We start from the raw sequence: 24558 nt of genomic DNA, 5'->3' as shown, positions 1-24558 counted from the left end.
TGAGATCTACTGCCCTCCTTTGGCGCGCAGGCACACAAGCAGGCAGAATGCTGTCAAAATAAATAAATAAATCTTAAAAAAAAAAAAAAAGCTGGCGCTCCGTAGCTCTTCCGGTGCAGGGCGGTACCCCGCCCCGCTAGCGTCCACGTGACAAGCCGTGCGGCATTTAAACTACAACTCCCAGAGGGCCACGCGGCCGGCCTGCGCCACGCGTTCTCGCTGATTGGCCGCTGGGCATTTTTGAAAGGAGGAGCTGGCGCGGAAAACGAAGGTTGGCCGAGGTGTTTGGTGGCGCTCGGGAGCGGAGCGGAGCCCTGGGTCTGCGGGGCCGGCGGCCGAGAGCCAGGCGAGGCGCGGAGCGACTCGGGAGACCGTGCTCAAGCCGGTAAATGGCGTCCCCTTGCTGACCTGGGGACCCAGGCGGGACAGCGAGGACCGGGGCGGCCTGCGGGGAGGGAGGGCGCTCCGGGGGCATTCCCTGCCCGCCTCAGCCGCAGGGTCCGACCGCCTCAGTCCTCCTTTCCTCCAGGGTCTTTCCGAGTCTTGGACAGTCCATTTCTTTTTCTCCAGCCTTTTGCCATGAGGAACTTCAAAGGAGTCAACTTCGCGGCTCTGCTCTGCAGCAAGGAGGGGGCCCAGGACCTGTTGCCTGACTTGAAGGTGCGTTCCGGCTCAGGACAACCTAGTTTTCTGAGATCACCCGTGGTTCCTCCTTCTTTTACTTAATTTGGTTTGTTTGTTTCTTGTCCTGGGGATTGAACCCAGGATCTCAGGCATACAGGAGACCCATATCTGTATATTTGTTTTCACTTTAAAAATTATTATTTTGCTAGGCGTGGCTCACACCTTTGATCCCAGCACTGGGGAGGCAGAGGCAGGTGGATCTCTGAGTTGGAGGCCAGCCTGGTCTACAGAATGAATCCAGGATATCCAGGGCTCCATTACACAGAGGAATCCTGTCTCAAAAAAACAAAACAACAAGAATAATAATTTTTGAATTTTTTTCCTTACATTAATTTATTTTTATTTCATGGGTGTTTTGCCTGTATCTATCGTCTGTGTGAGGGTGTCAGGTCCCCAGGAATTGGGGTTACATGGTGTGAGCTGCCACATGGGAGCTGGGAACTGAACCCAGGTCCTCTGGAAGAGCAGCCAGTGCTGTGGTGGTGTGGGCCATCTCTCCAGCCCTTCTTAAAGTTTTTTGAGACAGAGTTTCCTTATATAACCCTGGCAGTACTGGAAGTCATTCTGTACACCAGGCTGGCCTTGAGCTCGGAGAGATCCTCCAGACTCTTGCCTCCTAAGGGCTGGGATTAAAGGCCCACACCACCACTGCCTGGCCTGTTTCCCGTTTTTTATTTTGAGATAGCGTCTCACTAAGTTTCCCCAGCTGGCCTTGAACTCACTCAAGCCCAAGAAGGTCTTGAACTTTCAGTCTTTTAGCCTTAACAGAGGCCTGAGCCTCCACGCTTGTGGTTTGCCTTAACTTGGAGAGAGATGTAGGAATCTGCGGAGCTCTTTCTAGTTCTTCTGCTTGCTCTACCTCTTTCTGTACGTCCTGCTTTAGCTCTTTCTCTTCCTAGGAGTTCCTGTCCAAATCTCGACCTGATCTTCCCAGCAACCGATCTGACGCTGAGAGAAGACAAGTCTGTGACGCTGTCCTGAGGGCTTGCAACCAGCAGCTGACTGCCAAGCTTGAGTGCCCTGGGCACCTGAGGACTGTTCTGGACCTGGCGGAGCTGGCCTGTGAGGGTTATTTGCTGTCCACCCCGCAGCGCCCGCCCCTCTATCTGGAGCGCATTCTTTTCATCTTACTCCGGAATGGCTTGGCTCAGGGAAGCCCGGACACCGTGCTGTGCCTTGCCCAGCCTCTCCACGCCTGCTTGGTACAGAGCTGTCCAGAGGCCGCCCCTCAGGATTATATGCTCGTGACACGGGGCAGTTTCTCTCTGCTTTGGAAGGGAGCCGAGGCCGTGTCAGAGCGGCGAGCTGCTCTCTTGACCCGGCTGAAGGCCCTGAGCTTCCTGGTGCTCCTGGAGGATGACAGTGCTCCCTGTGAGGTGCCTCACTTTGCCTCACCAACAGCCTGCAGGGTGGTGGCTGCCTATCATATGTTTGATGCCGGCGGACGTGGGCTAGATGAAGCCGACGCTGACTTCCTATATGACCTGCTCTCTAGGCATGTGATCAGAGTCTTAGTCGGCGGGGCTGGTGGCTCTATGGGTTCTCTTTCTCCTCAGAGGGCCCTCTGCCTCTTGGAACTCACCTTGGAACACTGCCGTCGGCTCTGCTGGAGCCACTACCTCCACAAGGCAACCAGAGCGGTGGAGAAGGCCCATGGTCACCTGCAGAGCAGCAGTGTAGCTCCGGGCCTCCAGCTATGTCAGGTGGCGGTCGAGCTGCTGGACGCTGCCGAGAAGCGCCCCGGGGCAGTGGCCCAGCTCCTGAAGAAGGCGGCAGCCATTCTGAACAACAGCATGGCAGCCCCCGCGCCCCCGCTCCGGGCCTTGTATGACAGCTGTCAGTTTTTCCTCTCGGTCCTGGAGAGAGGCACCAAGAGGCACTGTGGGCTCCACGGCACCCTGAGCTTCTTTGCTTTTCTTGGGGGATACTGCTCCGTTGTCCGGCAGCTTCGAGATGTGAGTCAAGGACCTGGCGTCGGGTGGGGATGGAGTTCTGTGGATCCCTGTAAGCCGCTGCCTGGGCCATGGCTAGAGGCGCATCCTGCTGTATTTGGAGAGGGCACGGGGTCGCCTCTTCTGGTCTGTGCCAGCCTTCAGGGACTGCAGGCCAGCCACCCCTTCCTTCCTCTTCCAGGTCTCTGACGCGTCCTCCAAGCAGCAGCAGTGTCTACTCCAGGTGCACTTCCAGGCTCTTCACCTCCTCACTGGGATGGTTTATGACTTTGCCCAAGGCTGCCAGGTACCATCTGGGAATCAAGAAATAGGAATGGTCTCGGGTCTGAGGCTGCTTCTTAGAGGAGCTTTGGGCAAACTGGTGGTGCACACCTTTAATCCTAGCACTTGGGAGGCAGGCAGGCCAGCCCAGTCTGCAGAGTGAGTTCCAGGACAGTCAGCTATGTAAAGAGACCCTGTCCAGAGGGAGAAAGATGACAGAGAGAGAGGGAACAGCTTTGGGGTTGCTTTGGTTTCGGGCGTGGGCAAGGTGGGGGGTCCCAGAGGACCCCACATGACTCTTGTCACCCTCGAACCTTGTTCCTCAGGCAGCCGAGCTGGCCCAGTTAGTGGACGGTTGCAGATCTGCGGTTGCCTGGATGCTGGAGGCCTTAGAGGGCCTGACAGGCGGAGAGCTGGCTGAGTACCTGGGCATGACTGGTTAGTGCTGGGGGCTCCGATGCATTGTTCTCGGGGAGGGCCATGCCTTATCAGCCTGGTGGGTAGTGCTTCTGTATGCTTCCGGCCACTGAGTGCCAAAGGCTTGAGGCGGTGCTGACAGATACGTGCCTAAGGGTCGGTTACTCTGCTGATGCTCGGAGGGGCGTGATGAGGGCAGAGGGTTCTTTTTGGTTATTTTCTGATATTTTGCAGTTTGGTTTGTTATTTGTTTTATAAAAATGTTTATGTCTAAAATGCAGCATTACAGCCTTAATATTTGTTAGTTTTCCTTTTTAGACCAGGCTGGCCTTGAACTCACAGAGATCCACTGCCTCTGCCTCCCAAGTACTAGGATTAATGGCATGTACCACCATTGCCCACCTCCCTGGCACATACATGCAGGCAAAACATTCATGCACAATCCAGGTGCAGCAGCGCACCCCTGTGATTCCAGGGCTCAGGGAGGTGGGCACTGTCTCAAAACGAAAGTGAGGCCAAGGCAGATAGTGCAGCCAGCACAGCCAGCGCTGCCAAGGCTGAGGACCTGCGTTTGATCCCTGGGATCGGCACAGGAAGTCCCTTCAGGTTGCACATGGATGCGGCCTGTGAGCACGATGAATACAGGTTTTTAACAAGTGCTGAAATACGGGAGAGGAGTAGACCAGGATTAGAAAGGGAGGCTAGGGGGCTGGAAGGAGCATGAAGAGCATCAGCTGATGGCTGAGAAGACCTGGGTTCAACTTCCAGCACCCTTATGGCAGTTCACAGCTCAGTGTCTGTTCTGGGGGACTCATGCCCTGACCCTTGTAGATACCACACAGGTAGAGTAAGGATGAATAAGTCAGCTGGGTGTGATGGTGCACGCCTTAATCCCAGCACTCAGTGGATCTCTGAGTTCGAGGGCAGCCTGGGCTACAGAATGAGTTCTAGGACAACCAGGGCTACACAGAGAAACCCTGTTGTGAAACACCAAAAAAAAAAAAAAAAAAAGGAAGGGTGAGAAGTATAAGTACCATTTGAATTAAGAGTTTCAGGGTCTACCGCATGGATGTATGCATGAACAAGAAGATGTTAGCCGTGATGGTGTCTAGGAAGGAACATGTCTGGCATGCAAGCAGCCAGTGCTGAATCTCGTAGGCTGGAGAGGGTCCAATAGGTTCACGAACACGAAAGGGATTTCACTGTCATGGGGAAGGAAGAGGCATGAGAGGTCGGTGTGACTCAGGCTGGCTTAGTTTCCTCACAGCGGCCTCAGCTGGCGTGGGGCCAGAGGAGAGCGTGCCCGCCCTTGCTCTCCCTATGGTTTGATTTGACAGTGTTCTCAGCCAGAGGCTGAGGAGCTGACCCCAGGGTGAGTGTCTTCAGGACGGGGAGATGGTGCCACTCTGACTCAGTTGTCCTTTCTCTCCCTGTAGCCTCTTACTCGAGCAACTTGGCCTACAGCTTCTTTAGTCACAAGCTCTATAATGAGGCTTGTGCCATCTCGGAGCCAGTCTGTCAACACTTGGGCCTGGCAAAGTCAGGTGCTTGCCCTGAGGTGCCTCCTGAGAAGGTAGGAGGGAGAGCAAGGGCTAAAGAGGGGGGTGAGTTGGAGCAATGTGAAAGGGCCAGGCTTGATGCCTGCAGCGCAATGGGGTGGGCACCGGGCCTGGGCAGTGCTCCCTCATGACCTTGCCTGCCCTGGTTGTTTCCCCCTTTTCCTGATACAGTGTCTCACTGTGTCACTCCAGCTGTCCTCGAATTTGCTACATAGACCAGTCTGGCCTTGAACTCACAGAGATCCACCTGCCTCCACCTCACACCTGCCTTCTTTCTTTACATGGCTGTTTTACCTGTGGCTTCCCGCCTGTTCCAGGATAGCTCACATCAGGGACATCCTATTTTAATGCTCACCTCACGTTAATAACATCCCATTCTTGCCCTCAGCTCAGGTGACTGCTTACTTTAGGGTCCCCCCCACCCCCAGGGGGGTCCTTTGCACAACCAGAGTGAAAGCTAGTCTGGCAAATGACATGAGCAGTGCAGATCCCTGAGTTTTGCCTCCAGTAAGGGATGATAGCTGAAGGGTGTGAATGGAGCCATGGTATCAGGTTGCCGTTTGAATTGCTTTGCCATCACTGTGGGAAACACTGAAGGCCAGAAGCCCGGGTCGTAGGGCTGCTCTGACAGCCGGGGCAGGAAATGGTGCCATAGAAAAAAGTGGGTGGTATAAGAAATCAAGGCCTGTTGGTGTTTAACCGGCTGGGAAGGAGGTAGAGAGAAGGAAGACAAGAGTGACACTGCATTTCAGTAACAACGAGACAGCCTGAGACAGTGTGAGGGGCGAGGCACGGGAGGCTGTGGGTGTTGACTGGAGGGTACTGGGAGGCAGAGCTCTCTGGCCCTGGAGAGGCAGGAGGCTACCCGCTGTCCCCCTTCCTGTGCTGAGTGTGTGTGCCACCCTGCTCGGCACTCATCGGCTCTATGTTCCAGCTCTGTCCTGTCTTTGGTCAGCTGCATAGGTGCTTCCGGCTGCATGTGGAGAGTCTGAAGAAACTGGGTAGACAGGCCCAGGGCTGTGAGATGGTGACCTTATGGCTGGCAGCTCTGCAACCCTACAGCCTGGAGCACATGGCCGAGCCAGTCACTTACTGGGTTCGCGTCAAAATGGATGCAGCCAGGGCAGGAAACAAGGAGCTGCAGCTGAGGTGAGTTGGAGGGAGCTGGACACTCACATCTGCCCATGGATAGGACATGGCTCTAGTCTGACATGATCTCTCTGTAGTCCTAGCACTTGCTGTGTAGACCAGGCTAGCCTTGAACTTCCTTCCTAGTGCTGGAATTAAAGGCGGTGGCCACTGCGCTCAGCCTCCTCCATCCATACTCTTGAAAGGCAGTGGTTCCTCCATCCGTCAGCTATGGGATGAGTGCCTGAGTCTGGGTGTGGTGCGCATAGTGGTAAGAGGCTGTTCTTTTGTTCATGGACAGATGTGATTGAATGCGTGTATGTATTTCTCATGAAGACAGGTGATATGTGACCTGTTAAAAGGGGGGAACTTTATGAGGGTTATTTAAGCACGTCTTTTTTGGAGAAGTGTATTTTAAGACCTGAAGATGTAGAGAAATCCGTCATTGGACCCCTTGGAGTAAAGAGCCTACCACAGAACACAGAGAGGCAAGGGGTCAGGAACCAGCTTGGGAAAGGGAACTGGCTGGAGAAAGCCAGATGAGGAAGGAGGAAGGACGAGGTGTGGCTTGCTGAGTGAGTTGCTCAGAAGCCAGGCCACACAGGGCTGCAGGCTTAGATGTGATCCCTCGTGGAGCCCCTGTGTCAGGAGGCTTTGGCCTGATTGGAGCTTTAAAGGCACAGCAAATGCCAGGCCGAGGCTGGGTCTCCCCAGCAAGGGTCCTCATGCTGGTGCTCTTCTGCCTTCAGGACTCTGCGAGACAGCCTAAGTGCCTGGGCCCCGGAGACGCAGGTCCTGCTGCTGAGGGAGGAGCTGCAGGCCTACAAAGCAGTGCGGGCTGACACTGGACAGGAACGCTTCAACGTCATCTGTGACCTGCTGGAGCTCAGCCCTGAAGAGACAGCAGCTGGAGCCTGGGCACGGGCCACCCACTTGTTGGAGCTGGCCCAAGTGCTGTGCTTCCACAGCTTTGCCCAGCAGACCAACTGGTGAGGAGGGAAAGCTGGAAGCCTCTTCCCCTTCCTGCCTCAACACTGCTGTCTCCCACTGCTGCTGAAGGCTCCTGTCATTTGAAGGTCCTTGGAGCTGCAGTGTGACTGGCTGTCTGGGGGGCCTCTCCCAGGGTGCTGTGACTGTCCATGGGGGGCCACTGAAGTACCTCTTCCACAGCTCTGCCTTGGATGCTGTCCAGGAGGCCCTGCAGCTTCTAGAGTCAGTGAGGCCCGAGGCACAGGAGCAGGACCGCCTTCAGGATGACAAAGCCCAGGCCCTGCTGTGGCTCCACATCTGCACCTTGGAGGCCAAAATGCAGGAAGTGCGTGGAGCTCAGCACGCTGGGGTGTCCTGGGCTGCCCCCACGGAGCTGCTCCCAGTCCTGGTTTTTATTTCACCCTCCTCTTTTCCAACCAGGGTATTGAGCGGGATCGGAGAGCCCAGGCCCCGAGTGACTTGGAGGAGTTTGAAGTCAATGACCTGAACTATGAGGATAAACTCCAGGAAGATCGTTTTCTGTACAGTAACATCGCCTTTAATCTGGCCGCCGATGCCGGTGAGGGCAGGAAGCTCAGTGTGCCATAGGCTTCCTGGGGCTTCCTGAGGGGAACAAATACTGACAGTGCAAAAGAGGCTGGGCTCGTGCCTCTGTGGTGAGGAGGGAGGCTGGCACAAAGGCCTTCTCCGGTCTGGAGAAGTTCTTTCTGGGTGGACAAGTGGAGAAAGTGCTCCCCTTCTGGTTTCCAGCGCAGTCTGAGTGCCTGGACCGAGCGCTGGCCCTGTGGAAGGAGGTGCTTATGAAGGGGTCTGCCCCAGCCGTGCGGAGCCTGCAGCAGACGGCAGCCTCCCTGCAGATCCTGGTGGCCCTCTATCAGCTGGTGGCAAAGGTAATGGGGTGGCTGCGTTTGCGCCACAGGCTTAAACTAGAAACCCGGGAAACCCGGCTCCCTCCCTGTGCACTTGCTGAGAAGCCATGCAACCTAACTATCAGGAGGTAGGTGTGGTGCCAGCACAGGGGAGGCTGAGGCAGGAGAGTAGGAATTACAGGACAGCACCATTTAGAACTCAGTGGCCGAGAACTTGGCCAGCAATGCAGAGTCCTGATTCAGTCCCCAGTGTCACAAGAAGGAGGGAAGCAGAGATTTACCTAATGGCATTATTGACATTCAGCACAGCAACACATGGAAAGATGTTCTGTGTAAGCGGAATGTTAGCCTTAAGAAATACTAGGTGCTGGGCACAGTGGCCCACGCCTTTAATCCCAGCACTCGGGAGGCAGAGGCAGGTGGATTTCTGAGTTCAAGGCCAGCCTGGTCTATACAGAGTGAGTTCCAGGACAGCCAGAACTACACAGAGAAACCCTGTCTCAAAAATAAACAAAGAAGAAAAAAAAAATTAATGAATGCTTTCAGACCTTTACACTTGAAAAAAACACATAGGTGTAATTTTACTCCCCCCCATAGTAGGAATTTGAATCTACCGCTAAGCTATATGCCAGTTGCATGCACGTGTATGCGTGTGTGCGCGTGTGTATGCATGTGTGTAGACCAGAGGTACTTCCTTAACTCTCTCCAGCCTGAAGCTGATCCCTTGGGTGGGAAGGGCATGCCTAGATTTACATAGGTAGTGAAGATCCAAGCTCAGGTTCTCGAGCACTTAATTGACTGAACTATCTTTCCGTCCGGCCCTTCCCCACCCCCTTTCTGAGGTCTCACTATGGTCTCCCAGCAGTGTAGAGCTTGTCCTGTAGACCAGGATGACCTTGAACTCACAGAGACCCTGTCTGCCTCTCCTGCGTGCTGGGATTAAAGGATGTGACGACATGCCAGGCTCCTCCTTTGAATGTTTTTAACCTTTATTTTGTGCGTATGTGTGCTTGGCTTGCATGTGTGTGTCTGCACCACGTGGGGTGTGTACAGCAGTGGTCAGGAGAGTGTTGGGTTCGCCTGGGACTGGACGGTGACGAGTGGTGAGGCAGGGGCTGGGACTGAACTTGTTTTCTGGAGAGCAGCCAGTGGTCTTGGCTGCTAAGCCACCTCTCCAGCCTTCCTTTTTGATTTTTTGAGACAAGGCTTATGCTACAGTCCAGGCTTCGTTAATCTCAGGATGTAGCCAAGCTGTCACCAAACTCACAGCAACACTCCTACCTCAACCTTTCAAGTGCTGGGGTCACAGGCGTGAACTACCTTTATGGGTTCCTCCCCTTGAGATCTGGGTTAGGAGAGGTGGCTCAGCAGCTAAGAGCGGCGGCTGTTCTTCTGGAGGACCTGGGTCTGATTCCCAGCATGCACCTATGGCTCACAACCACTAGGTTCATTGCTGTGATGCCCTCTGAGAGCCTCTGTGGGCATTGTACACAAGTGGTTCCACATAGTTTCCAGGCAAACACAAATACACAAAATCGTTTGAAAATCTCAAAAAGAGAAGGAGGGTCTCCTTAAGTTCTAGGAGAGAGTTCTCTGACAGCCAGGACTACACTTCAGGCCCTGAGTCCATTCCCACAACCACCTGGTGGCTCTCAGCCACCTAGAGTGAGATCTGGCGCCCTCTGCTGGCGTGCAGGCAGAGCACTAAGCATCATGATGAACTGGTTTGGAAGGCCCAGCACTAGGAGGCTGGAGGCCCACCGCATGAGCGCTTCTGCCAGCTTGGACAGGTTATCTAACCTCTGTGAACCTAGTTTCCTGCTCTGGTCAGCTGAGATACAATTACTGTGAAGATTAAAAGAGATGATGCCGGGAGACAGTGCCTCACATGCAGTAGCACCTGTCAATCAGTGGGGTTGGCATCTAGGCCTTTGAATTTATTTTTGTGGTGCTGGGAATCAAATTCAGGAGCTTTATGAATTCTAGGCAAACAGTGGTCTACTAACTGAACTGCTTTCACTTTTAGTTTTCATTTTTCTACTTATTTATTTACTTATTTTGGAGACAGTCTTACTGTGTGTCTCTGGCTTGCCTGGAAATCCCAATGTAGATCAAACTGACCTTAAACTCAGATCTACCTATCTGTCTCCTGAACACTGAGATTAAAGGTGTTACCTCCATCATCATCATCATTATTATTATATTATTATTATTATTTTGTTTTGTTTTGAAGCAGGGTTTCTCTGTGTAGCCCTTCCTGTCCTGGACTCACTTTGTAAACCAGGCTGGCTTTGAACTCACAGAGATCTGCCTGCCTCTCTCTCTCCCCGAGTGCTGGGATTACAGGCATGAGATACCTTGCCCAGCTTTTAAAATTAGTTTTAATAGGGTCTGGCTGTGTGGTCCAGACTGGCCTGTAACTCAGCTGTGGGCTTGCCTTGGCTTCCTCAGTGCTGGAATTATGGGTATGTAAACGGAAGGGGCCGTGGTCGTGGCACCTGAGAGGTAGAGCCTGGTGAGCCAGCCTCCTGAGTGCTGGCACTAAAGGTGTGTGCCAGCAACACCCAACACATGGCCAGTCTGCATTGCATAGCAGGTTTAAGACAAGTGTGGGTCACGGGAGACCCTGTCCCTAAACAAAGAACAAGGCCCAAAGCGTGCAAGGTGGTTGTGGGTCTCTTGGGGTGGTTGATCGGTGGTCTGGGGAACCAGGGGAAACACAGGCCCCTACAGGATCGGGGTAATGTGTCATTCTTGGTTGACCAGCCCCTGCAGGCTCTGGAGACCCTCCTGCTCCTCCAGACTGTGTGTGAGAGACTGCAGGACCATGCAAAGGCAGTCAGCGCTTCCTGCCAGCTCACCCAGCAACTCCTGAGCCTCGGCTGCCCCGGCTATGCCCAGGTGAGTGCGGGCTTGCTGAGTCTGGGGCTGCAGGGGCCAAGTGGCATTAAAGGCCCATCTTCCCCTGAGAAGTTGGGTGTAAAGAGAGAGCTTCGTGCCGCTCTGGCTGTGGTACGTTAGAACGAGGCTTCCTGCCTGCCTGCTACAGGAACTGATGTCACGGTTCTGCACACCAGCCTGTTTCCCACCTGGCGCTTTGACTTGGCTTCATTTCTGTGTGTCATTGTCCTCCTTCCAACTGACTTGCAGCTCCCCTCCACCCGTCTTCTTTCCTGACTGGTGGTTGGAGGGCTAGAGGCGCACTAGATAAGAACTTGGCCGCCATGCTGAAGCCCACTTCCTCTATTTGATTCTGTCTTCTGAATCCCACCAGTTGGCACAGATGCCATCACTTCTTATCCTTCTAACAGACCCCATGGCTTCTCTGATAACTAGAACGATACTATTCCTGATTTTAATTCACTTTTAATGAGTGTATTGATAAGTGTGCCTGCTTGTCTGTGTGTGTTCCGCGGAGGTCACAGGTGGCACTGGATTCCTTGGAACTGGAATTACAGGCAGTTATTAACTACTCCATGTGGGTGCTGGGAGCCAGACCTTAACCGCGGAGCCATCTCTGTTGCCCCATTGTTGCCCATCTTTATATATTTATTTTATATATATTTACGTATTTTATGCATGTGGGGCTCTATCCGCACGTACACCTGTGTGTCAGAAGAGGGCAGCAGATCTCACTAGAGATGTCTGTGAGCCACCATGTAGTTGCTGGGAATTGAACTCAGGACCTCTGGAAGAGCAGCCAGTGCTCTTAACCTCTGAGCCATCTCTTCAGCCCCCATCTTTTATATTCTGGTTCATACTTTTTCCTGCCACTTCTTCCCCTAACTGTAAGCCAGTATGTTCCACTTGCATTGTTTCCAGTGTGTGCCCCTATCTATAGTTGTGTTAGGCCCTTTACCAAAGGTGTGCCTCTCCAGATTTCCCTCCCCCCCCCTCCCTCCCTCCCTCCCTCCCTCCCCCTCTTTTTTGAGACAGGGTTCCTCTGTGTAGTCCTGGCTGTCCTGGACTCACGCTATAGACCAGGCTGGTCTTGAACTCAGAGATCCGCTGTCTCTGCCTCCCGAGTGCTGGGAGGTGTGTGACATCACTGCCTGGCTTTTCATTTCATTCCTAAAGGCAGAGATTTAACGACAGACCTCGGGCATCTCAGGTTTCTGTGACTAGCCGCTAGCTTTTGTCTCTCCCAGGTGGTTGCTCTGTTGTTGTGTTGTGAGGGTGTCGCTCTGTTGTTCTTTAGCCTTTTCCCCCCAGTGTTGTAGTTGACTGAACTGAGGATCAAGTGAATGGCTTTTGTAGATTATAAGATTTGAGATAATACAGTATCTAATGCCTTGCCTGCAAGCGCTTCATTGCGTTTTGATTGAAGAGTCTAACCAGCATGCTGGTGGCGTCGTCTGTCCGCCTGCCTCTTTTAGTCATACTTGGAAGCAGCAGAATCAAGCCTGAAGAGTCTCGACCAGACTACTGACGTGTGCCAGCTCCTTTCCCTGACCTGTGCTCTGCTTCGAAGTCAGCTCTGCTGGGCTTGCCAGAAGGTGAGTCCCACTGCCCATGGCACTATAGACGGGGACTCGGCTGAACCCAGAGCCTGCCTGTATAGCTGGTCCAATGAGTCAGCGTCCTCTAGAGGGTGGTTCGCAACCTGTGGGTTGTGACCCCTTTTGGGGTTGAAGGACCCTTCTTTTATAGGGGTCACCTAAGACCACTGAAAACCACAGGTATTTTCGTTACAGTTCATAACAGTAGCAAAATTACGGTTCTGAAGTAGCAACAAAAACAGTTTTATTGCTGGGCATCACCACAACATAAGGAATTAAAGGGTCTCAGAATTAGGAAGGTTGAGGACCCGCTTCTCGGAGCCTGAGCCGTTGCCTTTCAAGTGCTGGATTCTGGATGTGTGGACTCTGGCAATCAGGTGGCTGTGTCCATGCACCGTCTTCATGCGTGAGCCACTCCCCAGCTCCCCCTTTTTTGTTTGATGGGCGGGTGGTTTGTGGTGCTGTGGACTCACAGGGCCTCTGCACGCCTTACAAGTACTCTGCCACTGAGCTGCATTCTCCCTCTCTTCTCACTTACTTCCTGAAGGCTGAGGACCTCAGATATCTTTAGGGTTTTTATGGTACTTGTCTGTGCTCTGAGACTCTTCTAGAGGCATGCAGAATGTTCAGGCCCCAGAAAAGCAGTATAAATTTCCTCACGTGGTAGTAGAGTTATTAATTTCTTTCTTTGCCAGTTTCTGCTGTGGCAGAACACATAAGGAGATCAGAAGCTGGGAAGACAGGCTGAGCTGGCAGCCATTTGCTGCAGTCCTCACACTGAGGCTGAAGGAAGTCAGATTTGAAGGCAGCTCCAGCTGATTATCCCAAAAAGGAAGAGGAAGCTTGGGGAGGCCCTGGAGCCTCTCTAGGAAGCACCTCAGCTGTGCATCTCCTGTCCTCTTCCCATCAAGCTCTGCTTTGTCTAGGAGTTAGTTTGTTTTCGGCTTGTTGTTTTTCCACTTCTAAAGGCAGAGATTTGCACTGCAGGCTTCTAGGGCCATCTCAAGCTTACCTGGCTTTTCTCTCTGGCTTCTCCTCTCTCAGGTGCCCGAGGGTGTTTCTCTGTTGCTTTCTGTCCTTGGGGACCCTGCCCTGCAGAAGTCATCCAAGGCTTGGTACTTGCTGCGCGTCCAGGCCCTGCAAGTCCTGGCTTTGTATCTCAGCCTCTCGGCCAACGTCCTCCCAAGTGCCCTGCGCGAGCAGCTCTGGGATCAAGGTGAAGGAGGGGCTGGTGGCTTTCTTGGCTGGTGGTCCCGGTAGGTCTGCTGCCCAGCATAGAAGGCTGTCTGTCTAGAACAGACCTGCCTGTGGTCGCGAACAGGTTTCACCCCATATGCCTCCTCTGTCGCTAACCAGTAACTCCTTGGAATATTAAGGGAAAAGGAATTCTAAGGGCAGCCAGGGGACCTCAGAGGGAAAGAGTGCTGTGATTGGTTGGCCTTCAGTGCAGACGGGAATGAGTGCCTTGTGTTTGGAGGTGCTGCGCCTGCTGTTGCAGTGTCTTCCCTCCCCCATCTCAGGCTGGCAGACCCCAGAGACGGCCCTGCTGGACGCCCACAAGCTGCTGCGCAGCATTGTCATCTTGCTGATGGGCAGCGACGTGCTCTCTACCCAGAAGACCACTGTTGAGTCAACCTTCCTGGACTTCGGTGAGGCTGGCAGGGACTGCAGGGCGCTGTGGGACTGGACACAAGAGACAGGATGAGCCGTTTTGTCTCCATAGTATCTAGCTGTGGCTCTGCATTGACGTCTTGTCTTTCATTTGCTACAGGTGAAAATTTAGTGCAGAAGTGGCAGGTTCTAACAGAGGTGCTGAGCTGCTCAGAGAAGCTGGTCAGCCGCCTGGGCCGCCTGGGGAGTGTGAGCGAGGCCAAAGCCTTCTGTTTGGAGGCCCTGAAACTCACGACCAAGTTGCAGATACCTCGCCAGTAAGTGGCAGGATGCCAGGGCCAGCTCCTGCCATGTGCTTTTGGGTGTGGTTCCCCAGTGGTTGCAGAAACCCTCTGCTCTGTCTAGAGAGCTTGGTCGGGGAAGACACCCCATGTCTAAATAGGAAATGCTGAGTTAGTCAGGGTTAGAGCTGAGATGCCTGTAAGTCTGTAAAGGACCGCCCTTCCCTCATCCTCAGCCTGTGGGAGCCGGGCAGGAATACAGCTGGCAGTCACCTGAAGGGTGATTTGGGATGAGACTTTCTACAGCAAGGGTGTTCTTTGGCGTGGAGTGACCTTTTCAGAGGGGCGGCATAACAGATAGTTACGTCACTATGCATGGTAGTAGCACAGTTACTGTTCAGAAGTAGCAATGAGAAGAATTTTCTGGCTGGGGTCACAATAGCATACTACCACTTCCTAAGGGTCGCAGCCTTAGGAAGCTTGGGACCCGAGGAGCCTGTGGTTTTCACCAGAGACTCGGGATGGTGCTGACGGCTGGGCTGGGAGGGGAAAGGAGAGGCTCCAGGAAACAGCACTCTGCTGACTGGTTCTCATCTGTTCTCACCAGGTGTGCCCTCTTCCTTGTCCTGAAGGCTGAGCTGGAGCTGGCTCGCAGCGACAGTGACCTCTGTGAGTCAGACCTGCAGCAGGTTCTATTCCTGCTGGAGTCCTCCACAGGTGAGCTGCTGCTTCCCTCCCAGCCTGGCAGGGACTGCGTGTGACAGCCTGCCACACATGTGAAGGTTTGGCTGCCTCCACACGGGTGTTGGGTGACAGTGACCCCTGTCAGGCCAGACTGATAGTGTCCTTCTTCAGAGCATCTTTTGTTGTTTTTAATTTTCTGAGCCAGGGTTTCTCTGTGTAGCCCTGGCTGTCCTGTACTTCTTTGTAGACCAGGCTGGCCTCAACTTGGAGAGATCCACCTGCCTCTGCCTCCCCCCTTTGGCTTTTCTTGTGTTTTTGTTTGTTTCTTTGTTTGTTTGTTGTTGAGACAAGGTCTTCCTGTGTAGTCCTGCCAGCCTGAACTCACCGAGTAACCAGGCTGGCTTTTGACTCTGTCTCCTTGATGCTGAGACTAAAGGAATGTGCCAGCACACCCTGCTGCCTTTCTATTTAAGGGCTGGGTGTGGGTCCACGTGCCTTTAATTCCACCATTCCAGGATTGTATGAATTCCAGGCCAGCCAAGTCCAAATCAGACCCTGTCTCAAAAAACAACCAAACAAAAATAATTGTTTCAGGGCTCAAAGATGGCTCAGTGGATAAAGATGCTTGCTGTCAAGGCCAGCAGCTTGAACCCACATGGTGGAAACTCAGAGATCCACCTGCCTCCCCAAGTGCTGGATTCACAGGCGTGCGCCCAGCTCAGCCTGGTAATATTTGATCTGCCCTCTCCCTAGAGTTTGCTGCAGTGACCCAGCGCCCAGACTCTGTGAAGAAGGTGTATATGCAGAAGGGGAAGCAGAGGGCTCAAGTACCCTGTTTTCCACTGCTGCCAGAGGAGGAACCCTTCCTGAGAGGCCCTGCCCTGGAGCTGGTGGCCACTGTGCCCAGGGAGCCCGGCCCCATCCAGCCCTCTGCAAACTCCTCCCCAGTCCTGAAGACCAAGCCGCCACCCAAGCCTGGCTTTCTGTCCCACTCCTCCAGCTGCGACTGCTCGCTGTGTGCCAGCCCTGGCCTCTCAGCCGTCTGTCTGCGCTGGGTGTTAGTCACTGCAGGACTGAGGCTGGCCACGGGCCATAAGGCCCAGGGTCTGGAGCTGCTGCAGCTCGTGCTGAAGGGCTGCCCTGCAGCCACCAGGCGCTTCACACAGAGACTTCAGGCCTCTCTGAGACACACAGCACCCCCCTCTTCCACGCCAAGCCTCTTCGATGAGATCATGGCCCAAGTGTACACACACTTGGCACTGGAACACCTGAATCAGACCTCTGAAAAGAGCCTGGGGAAGGTCCTGACTTTGGGGCTGAAGTTCGTGGCAGCACGGATACAATGCTTGGAGTTCTGGCAAGCCAGCCTGCTCTTGGTTCAGGCCCTTGCGAAGCTGGCCAGCTTCAGCTGCTGTGGTACCCAGCTTTTTGCAAGCACTTGGGGCTGGCAGCCACCATTAATAAAAAGTCCCAAAGTCGTAGAGCCCTCTAAGACTCGGAGACAGAAATGCTCTGGACGAGGGCTCCGGCAGGCAGCCTCTGCCCCGCCACCCCTCCACAACAGTGCCCAGAGAGTCTTGGAGGAGGAAGGGCCACCTTGTACCCCGAAGCCCCCAGGCCGGGCTAGGCCAGCGAGTGCTCGGGTCCCTTTCACCATATTTGAAGAAGTCCACCCCACGAAGAGCAAGCCTGACGCTCCCTTGGCTCCCAGAGTACATAGGAGGGCGCAGACTCGCCTCAGGGTAAGGAGGGGCTATGTCTAGGTGGGAGTGGCTTCAGCATAGCGAGTGCCCATCTGCCCGCAGGTACCTACCACATCATCCTTCGCTTGGTGGCGCCTTTCCCTAGGCATCTCCATCTTTGCTCTCTCTGTCTCCTTCCCAACCGAGTTAGTGTGGGGCTTTGAGAGAGGCAGGCACAGTGTGGGAGGTCTTCCCAGGCTGCTAGGGCAGCTACCTGCTGTTGGGAGGTGTTGCCTCAAGTCTCTTGTCCCTCCCTGTCCTGGTCACAGGTGAGCTTCAGTGATGACAGCGACCTGGAAGACCTTGTAGCCGAACCACAACCTGTGGAGGAAGTGAGAAGACGAGGGACCCGGGGCCGGGGCCAGATGAGGAAGGGTCCTGGCTTGAAGACAGACGCAGCAGTTGGCACAGGTAGTGGCCCTGGACGGTCAAGTGTCAGTGGGATCAGTGGGAGGAGTCGGCGGGCCAAGAAGGAGGTACCAAGACGTTGTGAAGAAGAGACTGCCAAGACATCCGTCTGTGTCCGGGCCAGCGTGGGACCTGAGGTCATGAGAGCCATCCCTGAAGAGAATCTGACGGACAGCCGGCTGGAAATGAGCTTTGAGATTCTCAGGGGTTCTGATGGGGAAGACGGCGCTGCAGGTAGGGCTTCAAGGGGGAGCAGCAGGTGTGTGTTCTGAAGTCTGTGTCCCCGGCACAAACACAACAGGAAAGCAGTGATAGTACCGGGCCCGCAGGAGAAGCCCTTCACTGGCCCTGGGGGAGTTGTAGAAGAGGAGAGAGGCTGGGGCCGGGGCACTGGGAGACGGGCGTGCCCGCTCCCCGGGTGGGAAGGCTCCAGCTGCGGGCCCTGCTCTCCCCACAGGAGAACGGGAGGTGTTGAGACGGGACTCCAGCAAGGCAGAGCATTCTGTCCTGTACCCGGACAAGGAGCCCGCTAGTGACCCTCGACCTTGGCTGCGGCCCCTTTCAGTCCCTGTGCCCATTGGTGAGTACGCTGACCCCTGAGGTTAGGTTTCCTAGAGACGGCTGAGCTGGGTCTCTTGATATCTGCCCGTTTGGGGGAGGCAAACTCTTGAAGAAATTTCCCTTGAAACTTAGTCTCATGTAGTCCAGGGTGGCTTCTAGGGTCACATCCGGCTTTGTGTGTGTGTGTGTGTTCCTGTGTGTGTGGCACACTCGTGGTGTACATGCGGAGGCTGGAGATTGACACTAGTGTCCCCTTGCTCACTTTCTCCACCTTGGCTTTTGAGCCTGGAGCTCGCTGATGAGCTGGAGTGGCTGCAGCCAGAGGGCCCCTTGTTTCCGCCTCCTCAGCTGGGAGACAGGCTGCTGAGCCTGGCTGAGGCTTGCACAGCGCAACAGCTGAACCATCTCTTCAGACAGGGTCTGAATAGGCCTGGGATTTATTATGTAGGCCACGCTGTCTTCAAATTCAGAGACCTCCTGGCCTTTGCCTCCAGGGGGATTTGTACTGGGATTAAAGGCCCAGCTTTTTACTTCTTTGGGAAAGTGACATTTGCATACATGTGGAGGTCAGAGGGAACTTTGACCTGCTGAGCCAGCTCTATGAGAACCCTTGTTTTGTTTTTGAGATGCAGGCATATGTAGCTCAGGCAAGCCTTGAACTCCCAGTCTTCCTGCCTCAGCCTCCCATGTGCTGAGATTACCTACCATGTACCAACTACACCCCAGAGCCCAGCTTTGAAAACAGTTTGGTTTCAGTTTTTGAGACAAGGTCTAATAGCCTATGCTGGCCTGGACTTTGCTGTTTGGTGCAGGCTTGTCTGCCAACCAATGCTAGGAAGACACGGACACATCAGCTTTTTAGTTTCCCCTCGTTCTGAGACAGGGTCACTGTCGCCAGCCGGTCTGGAGCTCAGTCTCTAAGCGCTGGCGTGACAGGCTAGGCAATCAGTGCGTCTCCCAGTCTGTCTGTAGTTCTGGCTTCCTAGAGTCTCTGCGCCTGGTTGAATTCTGCATTTTGTATAGAACTTTTGCTGCCTCCCATTGGGCTTCAGGGAGGATAGGGTGCGGGGCTGCCCGATAGGAGCCGCCAGCCCTCTTGGCACATGGCCGCTAAGCAGTAGCTGCTCTTCTCTGGGGTGAGGCGAGGGCTCCTCGGGGGTCCCGTTCATTACCAAGTGGGCTGTTGGTCTTAGTAGCCGCCCTGACTGTCTTGTTCAGATCTCTCTACCCTGGAGTCCATCTCCGACTCGCTGAGCGTTGCTTTCCGCGCTGTCAGTCACTGCCCGCCCAGCGGCCTCTACGCCCACCTCTGCCGCTTCTTGGCCTTGTGTCTGGGCCAGCGGGATCCCTGTGCCACTGCGTTCCTCGTCGCTGAGTCCGTCTCCATCACGTGCCGTCACCAGCTGCTCACCCACCTGCACCGACAGCTCAGGTGAGCGCTCAGGTGGGGGACTGGGCAGACTCCTCAGGTTCCTGACCCTCGAGACGGACTCATTCCTGCTTGTGTTCCCACAGCAAGGCCCAGAAGCAGCAAGGAGCTCCTGAACTAGCAGAGCGCCTCCAGGGGCTGGACCTGAAGGAGAGGCCAGGGAGTGTCCCCCTGGCCCGCATCCAGCGCCTCTTTTCCTTCAGGACTTGGGGATCTGGCTGCTTCCCCCAGGCAGAGAAGGACGATTTCCAGGAGCGCCTGGCTCAGCTCCCCAGTGGTACGGCACGTGCTTCTGCCGGGTCTCTCTTCTGTGTCTAGCTGAAGAGCTGGGTAGATGAGTCGGTTAGCCATGCTGGGTTTCTTCTTTCTGATACACTGGCCTTGGCTGGTCTGAAACTCAAAATGCTCCTTCGTCAGCCTTCTGGGTGCCGAGATTTAGCATGTACCACATGCCCTCTGTCAAGCCTTTTTATGTATTAACGTCTTTTTCTCACATCAGTCCAGATGTGAGAAATGAAACAGCAGCAGATGATGTGGAACCTTTGCTAACTGCTGTGAGGGGTACACAGAAGTACCAGCTGCCTGTTCCCAGGGAGCTATAGGGGAAAGAGGGCTCACCGTGAACTCTGTTCACAAACTCCGTCGGAGTTGAGGGGCTCCGGAGAGGCAGGCCTGCAAGCGCCTGCAGAAAGGTAGTGTGATTCTGGATGTGTCTTTTGTGTGATTTAGGGGTCACTGTCTGCGTGTTGGCCCTGGCCACCCTCCAGCCTGGAACGCTGAGCAACACTCTCCTACTGACCCGACTGGAAAAGGACAACCCCCCAGTTACCGTCAAGATCCCCACCGCCCAAAATAAGGTGGGGTTCTCATTCCAAGGGCTGGTGTTGGCCACAGGCGGGCTCAGTACCCGAGCTGGATAAGCCAGATGTCCTAAACTCTTCATCTCCCGCAGTTCCCACTAAGCTCAGTGCTCAGAGAGTTTGATGCCATCCAGAAGGACCAGAAAGAAAACAGCAGCTGTACTGAGAAACGAGCATGGTGGACGGGGCGGCTGGCACTGGATCAGAGGATGGAGGTGTGTGCTCCCGGGTGGGGAGGGGCAGCCTCTTCCTAGTGGAGGTCCGATCAGTGTTGAGCTACTTCAGGCTCCTTCCTGAAGAATTAGGACCTGCACAGCTGCTCGTGCCAATCTCCCAGTGCTGCCCAGGCTGGGCAAGAGGGTTGTCTCAGGTTCAAAGGTAGCCTGGCTACAGTCTCAAAAGTACAAAATAGATGGAAGTGAGCTCATTTGAGGGGGAATCTAATTTAATTTAATTTGGTTCTTAAGACAGGGTTTCTCTCTGTAGCCTTGGCTGTCCTGGACTGTAGACCAGGCTGCCCTCAAACTTAACGCAATCCAGCTGCCTCTGCCTCTGCCTCTGCCTCTGCCTCTGCCTCTGCCTCTGCCTCTGCCTCTACCTCTGCCTCTGCCTCTGCCTCTGTCTCCCTGAGTGCTGATATTAAAGGCATTCATCACTAGTCCCGACTTGAGGGGCAATTTAAAAAAAAAAGAGCTCCAGACATGCTGCTGTGTCGCAGCCACATCCTGTGATCCTAGCCCTGGAGAGGCAGGAAGGTGGGAGTTGATGTTATCCTCAGCTACAAAGCAAGTTAGAGGCTAGCCTGGGGACAACCCCGCCCGCCTGCCCTCCCTCTCCCTGTCCATGAACAAGGCTAGAGTGTAGCTTAGTTGGCGGAATGTTTGCTTAGCATGTAGGACGACCCCTGTGTTCAGTTTGAGCCCCAGAACAGCAAAAGTTATGTATGGTTGTACAAGCTTGTGACCTAGCACTCAGGAGAAGTGGCCGGAGGACCAGAAGTTCACAATCTCTTTTTCGTTTTTCTGTTTTTGTTTTGTTGTTGTTTTGAGATAGGTTGTGTGTGTTGTGTGTGTGGCCCTGGCTTTCCGGAACTTACTCTGTAGACCAGGCTGGCCTCCTTCTGAGAGATCTGCCGCCTCCCAGGCACTGGGATTAAAGGCATGATGAGCCACAACGCCCAGCTTCAAAATCACTTTTCCTACATAGGAAGCTAGCCTGGGAAATATAAAATCCTATTTCAACAAAGTGTTATAGTTCCTTTGTATAAAACTGTTTCTCAGTTTCCCTCTTGACCTGGCTATCACGCACATGATTGAGATATTAAAGTTTTTTGTTTACAGCTTCACAGCACAGTAACTGAGCAGTTATTACTCTGTTCTTAACCCTCAAAGCCACTCCGGCTTCCTCTGTGCCAAAATCCCAGAGATGCTTGCACTTTTTGTCACTCCTCTCCAGCTGACTCTCCGTCCTCTCTCCTGGGCCTCTGCTCATGGCTCAGTCTCCTGCTCCCTCCCTGGCTGCCAGGACATATCCAGCCCTGTTCTCTCCCCTGCTCGGTGACCCCGGCTCTAGGTTGCTTCATTGTTATATCAGGGGACAATTGGGGGACAGTGTTTACACAACATTGGGACAGGAGAGCGCAGAACAAAGATTGTAGCCAGTTATGTGGATACGGAAATTAGCATTTGACTTACACCTTATTCCCACACTGAAGATCTGAGGACGGTGACGCAAGCCTGCAGTCTGTGGGAAGGCTGAAACAGAACAGCTCAAGGCCAGTCTGGGCTGCAGTGTGGGATTCTCTCAAAAGAAAAAAAACTAGGTGTGGTAGTGCACTTTTCATCCTAGCACTCGGGACAAGTGGATCCCGTGAGTTTGAGGCTAGCCTGGTCTATGTAGTGAGTTCTAGGATAGCCAGTGCTGCCTGGAGAAGCCATCTCAAAGAAGAAGAAAAAAAAAGAATGAAAGAGAAAGAGAACAACAAAAGATTCACGGAAGGGTTTAAGCCCACTGCCCACCTGTTCATGTTTGTCAGTGCCATAGTGATCTCACGATCTTTGGTGACTCAGAAAATTAAAAGACACAGGTCTTCTAAGACTGATGATTTTCTGTCTAACCGAAAGCTCTGTCCCTGCCCTAGGACCTCATCACCTCCCTGGAGGAGAGCGTGCTGGGCTGCTGGAGGGGCCTGCTGCTGCCCTGCAGTTCGGAGCCTGGCCCTGCTCAGGAGGCCTCCCGGCTACAAGAGCTGCTGCGGGACTGTGGCTGGGAGTACCCTGACTGCACGCTCCTCAAAGTGAGTCACGGAAATGAAGGGGAAGGTGGCTCCTCTCCCGGCCTTAGCCACTAACCACTGTTCTCCCTAGGTCATTCTTAGCAGTGCCAGAACCCTCAGCAGCCAGGATGTTCAGGCCTTGGCCTATGGGCTGTGCCCAGCCCAGCCAGAGCGTGCCCGAGTGCTCCTGAGCGAGGCGGTAGAGCGGGTGCAGAGCCAGGCGGCCCCGGGAAATCAGCACCTTGTATTGGTGTTAGACAAGGTACAGAACTTCAGCCCAGAGCAGTGTCCAGAGGGCGATGAGCACTAGTGAGCTCCCCTCTAGGTCATTTTCACTTAGTGGCTGGGGATAGCAACCTTGGAAATGCTTTTCTCCCAGGACCTGCAGAAGCTGCCATGGGAGAGCATGCCCGTCCTCCGAGCACTGCCTGTCACCCGGCTGCCCTCCTTCCGCTTCCTACTCAGCTACTCCATCACTAAAGAGGTGGGAGCGGGGCCCGGGGGTGCCTGGCAGCTGAGTAAAGCCTAAAGAAAGAAGGCTGAAGCCCTGGGATGGTGGGAGTGGCCGTTATGGGAAGGGGCTTAGAGTACACTGGGGCTGGGCCTCCTGGACTGACCATAACCCTGATTGCCAGTGCTTGCCCTGCAGGCTGGGGCTTCGTCGGTGCTGAGCCACGGTGTTGATCCACAGAATGCCTTCTATGTCCTAAACCCCCACAGCAACCTGTCAAGCACAGAGGAGAGGTTCCGAGCCAGTTTCAGCAGGTCAGGGATGAGGGTGGGGAAGGGTAGAGGCCGTGCAGAGGCCCATGTGTGCGGCTCATTTCTGTCAGCTGTTCCTCTGCCCTCTTTGCTACATGGTGTCTGCCGAGGGCCAACTCCAGGCTTTCCCTTGCAGTGAAGCTGGCTGGAAAGGAGTGATTGGGGAAGTGCCAAGCCTTGAGCAGGTGCAGGCTGCCCTGACAGAGCGGGACTTATACGTGTGAGTGTTTGGGCGGGGAGGTAGGGAGGGGGCACTCTGGAGGAGGGTATCATTACCATTGCTGTGGCATTTTAGAGCTCTGAAAACTGATAAGTCGCTGCCAGCCTCACTTCCCTCTGCCTTAGCTATGCAGGGCATGGAGCTGGTGCCCGCTTCCTTGATGGGCAGGCTGTCCTGCGCCTCAGCTGCCGGGCAGTGGCCCTGCTGTTTGGCTGCAGCAGCGCGGCCCTCGCTGTGCATGGAAACCTGGAGGGAGCTGGCATCGTGCTCAAGTACATCATGGCCGGCTGGTAAGGCAAAGGGCTTGTCCTGCTCTTGGGGCGGTAGAGGTCGTGCCCCATCTTCAGGCTCCTCCCCAGGTCGGAGCCCTGAGTGCCCCTTTGCTCCTGTCCTGGGCCCTCCTAGAACATAAGCCGAGGGCGGTAGCCCCTCACTGCTTCCGGCCTTTGCTCATCTGCACCAATAGTGTGTCCCCGTGTTTTTGTTCCAGAGCCCTTACTTTGCACTTCTTCATGCTTTCTTCCAAGCCCCTTGTTCCTAGGCAACCTCTGGGATGTGACCGACAGAGACATTGACCGGTACACAGAGGCTCTGCTGCAGGGCTGGCTCCGAGCAGGCCCGGGGGCCCCCCTTCTCTGCTACGTCAGCCAGGCCCGCCAGGCGCCCCGACTTAAGTTTCTCATTGGGGCTGCACCCATCGCCTATGGCCTGCCCGTCTCTCTGCAAGCACCTTGAAGCTGTCTTACCTGTGGTAGAAGCTGTGTGACTGTCTACCTCCAAACTTAGTTTTAACTATTTAGAATTTTAAAGTGATTTTTTCCTGGTGTTTTGTATGAAATATTTTCTTTTAATATGACCTTAATAAAGATATACCAAGCCTCATTTTGTGAAAATCCAAAAGCATCTAAAGACCTGAAAGTTCCCGCCTCGTTCCTGCTGTGTGAATATTAAGCAGATGGGAGGAGCTCCAGGAGTTGAGAATTTGAAAACTTTGGGAGGAAAGACAAAAGCACAGGACAGAGTTGGGTGGTCCTGAACAGAGGACCGTCAAGAAGCCACCGCTGATCTCTGAGTTCAAGCCTAGTCTTTACTGTTGAGTTGCAGGCCATCCAGGGCCACCTAGCGAGACCCTGTCTCAAAAAAAAAAAAAAGAAAAGCAAAATCGGAGATAGGGGAAAGGTGCTGAGGCCGGTTTTAAAGCCTCCATTGCCTTTGCGTCTTTCCTCAGCGATTTTAGAAATGGTTGCTTATAATGGGACTTTCTTCAGACCGCCAGCTCCCAATAATGACAATAATAAAAGCTTCAGCTGGGTGTGGTGGCACACCAGTGATCCCAGCACTTGGAGGCAGACGCAGGTGGATCTCT

At 54.2% G+C, this 24558-nt stretch overlaps 1 protein-coding gene across 1 annotated transcript; it reads left to right on the top strand.

The window, feature by feature from the left end:
• The first annotated feature begins 272 nt into the window (after nucleotides 1-272).
• Espl1 (extra spindle pole bodies like 1, separase) lies at nucleotides 273-24092 on the top strand. Its single transcript, XM_021643489.2, has 31 exons — nucleotides 273-385; nucleotides 571-660; nucleotides 1584-2639; nucleotides 2818-2922; nucleotides 3224-3335; nucleotides 4751-4887; nucleotides 5829-6022; nucleotides 6751-6990; nucleotides 7172-7316; nucleotides 7412-7550; nucleotides 7742-7881; nucleotides 10627-10761; nucleotides 12237-12356; nucleotides 13404-13575; nucleotides 13880-14008; nucleotides 14131-14287; nucleotides 14859-14968; nucleotides 15689-16677; nucleotides 16947-17319; nucleotides 17543-17665; nucleotides 18865-19078; nucleotides 19162-19352; nucleotides 19805-19932; nucleotides 20028-20150; nucleotides 22076-22231; nucleotides 22302-22472; nucleotides 22590-22694; nucleotides 22860-22975; nucleotides 23109-23192; nucleotides 23318-23482; nucleotides 23720-24092. The coding sequence occupies exons 2-31, from the start codon at nucleotides 580-582 to the stop codon at nucleotides 23925-23927; spliced, it is 6318 nt and encodes a 2105-aa protein (XP_021499164.1). The 5' UTR covers nucleotides 273-385; nucleotides 571-579; the 3' UTR covers nucleotides 23928-24092.
• Nucleotides 24093-24558: the final 466 nt, after the last annotated feature.

The sequence above is a fragment of the Meriones unguiculatus genome, chromosome 8, assembly GCF_030254825.1.
Source record: "Meriones unguiculatus strain TT.TT164.6M chromosome 8, Bangor_MerUng_6.1, whole genome shotgun sequence".
In the NCBI taxonomy this organism is placed as follows: domain Eukaryota; kingdom Metazoa; phylum Chordata; class Mammalia; order Rodentia; family Muridae; genus Meriones; species Meriones unguiculatus.
The sequence above is the reverse complement of the archived record's forward strand: the minus strand, read 5'-3'. Positions and strand labels throughout refer to the sequence as shown.